General features: G+C 36.6%; 1 protein-coding gene across 1 annotated transcript in view; it reads right to left on the bottom strand.

Annotated features, from left to right (window-relative positions):
* The window catches only part of TBC1D15 (TBC1 domain family, member 15), a gene marked incomplete at its 5' end in the record, with an annotated part of 21,987 nt that extends 14,432 nt beyond the window's left edge, over window positions 1-7,555 (bottom strand). The window contains 4 exons of the mRNA XM_010015748.1: window positions 1-169; window positions 1,137-1,239; window positions 5,599-5,809; window positions 7,426-7,555. The exon at window positions 1-169 is cut by the window's left edge and continues 53 nt beyond it. Of these exons, the coding sequence (XP_010014050.1) occupies window positions 1-169; window positions 1,137-1,239; window positions 5,599-5,809; window positions 7,426-7,555 (613 nt within the window). The remainder of the gene's footprint in view (window positions 170-1,136; window positions 1,240-5,598; window positions 5,810-7,425) is intronic.
* Window positions 7,556-7,563: the final 8 nt, after the last annotated feature.

Raw genomic sequence — 7,563 nt, 5'->3', positions numbered from 1 at the left:
CCTGCTGATTTATCTTCAGCCCTGGAATAGCATCATTGAGAAAGTCTGCCATTTCTGATGGTGGTCGCCTTTGAGTTGAAGGGTCACTTGAACGGAAACTGTCAAAAATATAGTTTGTGACTTTGGAAAATCTTCCCATTGTTACTGTGTATGGATCTTTCTTCAATTTCTGTGTTATAACAAGGAAAACAAGTAAAATACAAAAAGTCTCAGATTATTAGGAATTCTTGTACTCAAAAGAAAGCAAAACAACAGGAAGAATATTGTAGGTCTCAAAGTTACTGAGTTTTCATGTGTCAGTGGTTTCATATAGCATATTCATTACCTGATAAAAAAAAAAAAAAAATGTATCTTGAGTATTAAGATAATACTGTTGATTTGAGAAAATGCATAGCAGAGTGCTCAGTAAGCCTGACCTACATATAAAAGTGGATCAGATTTACTGTTTACTTTCCACTGATTAATAACAAAAAAAATCATGTTTATGCCTAGCTCCTCTGCCTTCACAGAGAAAGCAGCTTGAATCATCACATACACTGCTAGGAATCTCACACAAAAATTTGTTTGACAACTAAGTCCAGAAACTAATGCAGTTCACTCAGGAACATTTTCTTTAATTAAATAAATCACTTGGTCGAAGCTCTGGCCTCATTCAAGTCATTGGATATTTTGCTGTTGACTTTCCTAAGTCCACAAACCCCTTTAAATTATAAGCAGTTGTAACATTAAAAAAAAACCCAAAGCCTTTTTTTGACAATATTGTGAGTTTTGCTGCTGTATATCCAACATCACTTCAAAACTGTCAGAAAATATTAAGGAAAAGAGTATGTAGTCAAGGAAAATCTAGAAAATTCTTATATTTTATTAATTCCTAAAATTTTTCCTTATTCCTGTTATAAAACTATCTGAACCCAAATGTTTAGAATAGCAGACAACATTAACTTGAATAGGTTTGAAATAATACCACAGGGATATTAAGAATTTCTTGGAACATATAAAACAACTAATAAGTAAGTTTTCCTTCTATTGTAGGCATTTGTTTTAGGACACAAACAATGCTTCTACAATGGCAATGAGTCAGGTAATATTTTTTTAATAAACGTCTTCTGAGTAAAAAATTCAAACCTGATACATACTTGTAATAAGCCATATGATGGTTCATCAAAGAGATTTTCAAAAGACTGAGAAAGAGACTTGTTCTGAGAATTCACAAGAAGAATCCGTTTATCCTGGGGAGATCTGCAATAAAAATGAAAAGGTTTCAATAGGCACTGCCAGTTTTTCCTGAAAATATTTTTAAAACATTTACTGTTTTCTGAAGTCACATTTCAGGTGTTGGACAATGAAAGTGGTTTCATGCAAGATCACTCTTAGTTCTTGGCACAAGTTCACAAGCTAGAACATTACAAACAGGACTTTCATTTTTCAAAAGATTAGTCATCATATTCATTCTGAACTGTACTCTTTCATACTGTGAAAAATCATGATGCTTTTGAGAAATTTTTGAGAAATTACTCTGGAAGCTAACCTTTGTCACCCACATGTGAATAGTTTTCTGTACAGTCTTCTGTATTTGACAACAGACAAAAAAAAAAAAGAGGTGACACAGGAAAGGAAATCTAGTGAGACATAGTCAGCCTCAACACAATATATGCTGAAACTCCTTTAACATAACAGAGGAATTGAAAAAAGCCCACATCACCACATACAGTTTAAGATTCTTTCTACCAATTAGTAAGTCTTATATTATCATGCCCTGTAATTACATAACATTAAGGAATACAAATTGCTTTTCAATGTACGGAAGCACATCAATGAATTTCTAACCAACAGTATTACAACAGCTACTGTTAGAATAATTCTAAGATTCATACTGATAGGAGCTTAAAAAACACCACAGCCATTGTATTGTGAAACAGAACCATCTCAGTACAGCCTGCAAATGTATTTCTGTGTAGACTCCAAAAGCTAAATGAACACAAACCCAATTTGGCCTAACTCAGTCTTTGTACACTCTTGTTCCTCAGTGTAATATTTTGTTCTCTGACAGGCTTGCACAGGCAGATGAAAACAGTAACAACAAAGGCAGTGGAACCACACTGCTCCTAATATTTAATCTGTTCTTTTGCTCTCACCCCCGCAACCCAACATTCCATCTTCTCCCCTCCTCCGGCACAGACCATAGAACCATAGAATGGTTAGGGTTGTAAAGAAGCTTAAGATCATCTAGTTCCAACTCCCCTGCCACCCCCATCAATTCATTAACCAGATCCTGAACTCCCAATTTACTGCTCAGTATGTGACAGAAAAGAGAACAGCTCAGAAGCGAGGCTGACATTCAGACCTCAGAGTTGGTAGCTAGGCAAGGGAAAGCCAAGCACTTTGCCATCTGACACTAATCCACTGCACAGGCTTACTTCTATTGCTCTCTCCCAAAGGTCAAATCCACTATTTCTCATCTTTGAAAGAAAAATTACTTTTATTTTTCTTAGTACCTGCATCATCTACCATGTTATTAAAGTCAAAGATAAGAACTTTAATAAGCCTTATCTGTCTCCCATTCCAACAGGACAGGACACTGTTAACACGGACGGATATGAAATGCTACAAGAGATCTCATTTTGAGACAGCCAGACATCAGAGTCATAGTTCCGAGGCACCGACAGTTAATGAAGCACAACTGACTTTTGCTAAAAAGCAGCACAGGGGCAAAGGCTGAGTCATGTAGTATGTTTTCCTTTACTAAAAGAATAAATGAAACAAAAAACTTTGTACCATTCTCTCCATTTTAACTAAACATTCTCTCTGAACAGCCAGTTAGGCATGAACAGCTATTTGGGTAGCTTGGGTATCCTCAAAGCGGCAAATTATAAATATTTTGTTCAAGTTTAGCCACTTCCCACACACTGATTTCAGCAATGATGTGCCATTTTATAAGGAATGGTGTTAGACAAGGGCAAAAACTTTTGAGGTAATAGGAACAGAGGAAGAAAAATAGCTGTGACAGAAAGGTGTTTTAGAGAAAAAGCTAAACTTTCTGCCTTAACACCAATATCCCATGTATTATAAACTAGAGGCTGGGATAACAAGTAATTATGCTGCCAAGTATTTGCTTCTGGCATTCAGTTTTGAGGTTAAATATATCATTTAGTAAAGCATAAATAACCATGAGGAAACAACAGAAAAGTACAGACACTGAAGTCTGCCATTTCCACAACTTAAGTTCGTTCTTAAAAAAACCCTAATCATCATAATTCATGGTTAGACCACAGAAAATAATTTGGTACCAGAAGCAGACCTTAACTGGAAGAGAGAAAGCTAAGAAAACTAAAATTGGAAGTTCCTACTCAACTAAATGCTTACCTTCATTCAAATTTAATTTCCATAGCTGCCTCAGCTTTTTGCTTTAAAGTTCCCAAAGTATCTGCCATTGCATTCATAAATACTTAGAACTGTGTTGAGTTGGCAATACTAAGAAGCTCAGCACATCCTGGATGCTTGAACATCACCTCAAGTTCCCCTGTGTTACCTTAGCAGGGAACTCCATCTGGCAAAGATTCCCAGGGCACCACTGCTGGGTCAGACTGCACAAACTCTGCACCATCGCCTTCTTCTAAAAACAGACACATGGGCATGTGACTACCTCTCTTCATCCAGTTCCTTCCTCACCCGACAGCTACTGGTTTGCACTGTCCCTACAGAAATGTCCACATCACCTGGCAAGAGGCTGCAAAGGACAAGGACTAGAAATTCACTGGGCCAAATAAAGGAAGAATGGTGAGCTTCCACTTACTCACCGCAAACTATCTGAAAGAGACAGTGTTTGAAACAGGAACCAAAATCAGTACCTACTTCACTTTCATTCAGTGACTCACCAATAAGCAATGTGAAGTGTAATTATTTACAGCACGTGACTCAATCAAACTGGAAATAATGCCTGTTGGCAACACAAACTGTGCAACATTATGTGCAATAACTAACTGACAAACACCAGACAGAACCTAGATGTCTGGCTTAAGAGGAGCTTAAGTGTTAAACTTCGCAAAATGGTTTAAGGTATTGCAGTATGTTAGTTTAGATTCCTATGTTTTTAAAAACTTTCAACCCTAAAGCCAAAAGATACAGAAAACTTCCTGATTATGAAAAGACAAAATAAGTTGTTACATAGCAGAGCAGTATCTTGTTCTAAGTATTTTATGCTTTTGAGCAAAAAATATGAAATATAAGCTTAGTGCAGGTGCCTCAACATTTTAATGGAACTCCAACAAAATTAATTCAAGAATGACTACAGATTGGTAGTTCAGTACTGCATTTTAGTTACCAACTCTTCTGTTATTTATTGCTTTTTATATGTATGTGTGTGTGCATACACATGTATATTAAAAAAATAAGCTCTTTAAATAATGGCCATTAAAAAACCCAGCAGCATGAACTCATTACTTTTAAATTGCTTTTGTTAAAGCTTCCAATGGACTAACTGGAAAGAAGGCGTAGGTTTCTAGTTGAGAGTTAATCACAAGAACAAAGTTTTGATTAAGTTAATGCAAACCAGTTTGCTACACTGTCAAATGCACTCAGTAAGCCTAGTTAAAGCTTGGTCCTGTCCATTAAATACATACTATAGAATTAGAAAATTTGAAATACACTGCTGCATTATATAGACAACAGATCACATTAGGGTAAAAAGCTTTCATCAACTCGCCATACAGCACAGGGGTTTTTCCTAGTGTTTCCACAGCCATTTCACTATCCACCTTACAATCTGTCATCAGAATACTATGTTGTAAGTGATAACAAAATATTTTTGAAAACAGATTACCTGTTACACTCACCTTACACCTGTTATAGGTGTACCTGTTACATCGCATTGTTTCCTCATGGCCTATCTACTCTTACTCTGTTCCCTTCTTAAATTATACTTATGCCTACATGGTGAGAGCAGAACATTTTATTTCATTCTGCATTCATGCTTGCCAATCACAAAGGATTTTTTCTAAGTGAAAAACTTGGTGGTGACACAATATAAACATGCAACAAAACCCAAGTATTTAACAGCATGATAAGGTCTAACTATGTGTACATTCATATGGTTGAAAAATAAAGATCAAGTGTGAAACATTCTCCATGGCAAGAAGTTACAGGAAACAGAATTCTGAGGGAAAACATTTACATACAAGTTGATTTAGTTGACAGTGCTGTAAGCTACTTCACACATCAATGTCAATACTCACAGATATTTCACACAAAGTAGAAGATCTCAAACTTTAACACAAATTATCCAACTTAATATAAGTGGTTCAGGAAGAAGGATATAACTTTACACTGAGTGTTCATGAGAAGCTTCTGTACCCTCCAGAGGGAGCTACTGAGGAATTATGGAGCTGATAACGCCTCAACAGATTCTAAACTACTTCATAAATTGATCCAACAATTTTAAAACTTCAGCCTACATTCCAAATGCATATGTTTAAGTCACCTTGAAAACTGATTTTACTAATAAAAAAGGGTATTTAAAATACATCAGGAAGCATTAATCTGAAATTCACTAAACCAATGATCCGTGTTTTAAATCAGAATTAAGAGTTGTCTGATACTTACTCATTCAGCACAACATGCTTTTGAAGGCATTCAATCAATAGCTTGCTATCCCCATGATGAAAGTGAAGAGCTGGTAGTTTCACGTCATCCTTCAGACAGAACACCAAATAAGACCATCCCATGCCTTCTTTGTTTTGTTTGATTGATTTCAGATCTGTCAAACTGAACAGGAATGACCACTTGCTTTCTCCATTTGCGTGAGCTGTAGCATCTTAAAAACAAAATGATCACATAATTTTAGTTTGACTTCCAGTGTTAGCAGTTACAAATGCATTGTATCTGTCACTGTTCCTAGAAAACAAGCACAAAACCCAGCATTCACTCTGATGATGAAATGTGTACCCTAACTACTGTAACTGCTATATCTGGGTTTCTCTTGGTGCCTCCTCATCTTCTACAGACTTCTAAAATAACAGGCAAGTCCATCAGACTGCTCCCCTAAGGCTCTGCCTACAGTTTATAAAAGGATCCAGCAGTTAACATACAACTGCTGTATCAAATTCTAGCAGAAAGCTGAGTTTCACCAGCACCTCCACCAGGTAGTACTACATACTCAAACCAAACATGGTACACATTACAATACTGCATGCTACATATTGGACACAGTACAGTTGATGCGTGGTAAAACAGTTACCAAAGTAAGGGAGAAGGAATTAAAAATCTCTGTACCCACTCCTCTCTGCCATACTGTGCAAACATGTATACACTGTGTGCAAGACTGTACACATTCAAAGAGAAAGGATTACATTTTACTTTATTAGAGGACACAAAATTGCCAGCATGCCTGGAGGTAATCTGGCACACCCTCTGGCCTGCCCACATCAAATTACAGCCACTGGAAATAAGCAAGAAGTGTCAAAAGAGCATAATCCAAGTCAGCAGTGCTCACTGACACTCACTTTGGGTGAAGATGCACTCTAACACCTCAAGATGAAAAATCAGTACAAACCAGTGACATAATAAACCATCCTATCCCTGACATAGATGCTGATTTTAGCTTTATATTGTGCTAGCACTAAAAGCTCCTCTCAAACACAGGAGCCTTTTATAAGCAATGACTGTGCTTTACCCAAAAACATTAATAAACTGAAGTCCAAACCCCGCACTCACACATGACATAGATGACATTTAAAACCATCACAAATACCGTGAGACAAACATAATGGTCCTCAAGTTATAGACTAAGAAATAATACAGTGAAAAGAAGTATTATAAAGAAAAATACTATGGGAGAATCAGAGGAAAAAAAAAAAGATTACTTGAGAATCACTGCCCTTTCTCCCCCACTCTTGCCCCCCCAAAACATCTTTACTGAGACACTGTAACAAAAATGATGTAGCTATACAATTATTTTGCTGAAGTAAAAAAGACCATATAAAAAAGACCCACATACCACGTAACTGTACATTCCATCTCCCCCTGCTGTTGCAGTGTGGAAAGGCATTTGAGTAGTAAACCACTTAGGTTTACATTTTCCTTTCTAACATGACATCTAGTTCAAATGCCATTTATTTGAAAGAATGCAAGAGCCCAATGCAGGTAAAACTGCTGTGACAGTCATTAGATGATGTAGCAAGAAGTTAACTCTAACATTTATCTTCAACACAATTCTCTACCAATTTAAACAAAAAGGGATTGGAAACAGATGGCAGCTACTCCACTGTGACTTTTTTCCCCCCACACCCAAAGAGTCACCTCACACCACAACTGATGAACAGCTTTTCAATTTTTAGTAAAATCAATTTTGCTGTATCTAAAAAGCAATTCTTCACCTAAAAGTTACCATAAAGCAAAAACAAAACCAAACCTCGCTTATATCTTAAGTACCTCCATTTGAATGAGGTTTCTTTTTAAAAGAGACCGTAGTGACCATGTCCCACTCTGCTTCATAATTACTTGGACGGTCTGCTCCTCGGGAAAATTTTTCTTTAGGACTTTGAGTCCACTCAACAACAGAACTGGAAT

Source organism: Nestor notabilis, unplaced genomic scaffold (assembly GCF_000696875.1).
Source record: "Nestor notabilis isolate BGI_N333 unplaced genomic scaffold, ASM69687v1 scaffold31315, whole genome shotgun sequence".
Taxonomy (NCBI): Eukaryota; Metazoa; Chordata; class Aves; order Psittaciformes; family Psittacidae; genus Nestor; species Nestor notabilis.
The sequence above is the reverse complement of the archived record's forward strand: the minus strand, read 5'-3'. Positions and strand labels throughout refer to the sequence as shown.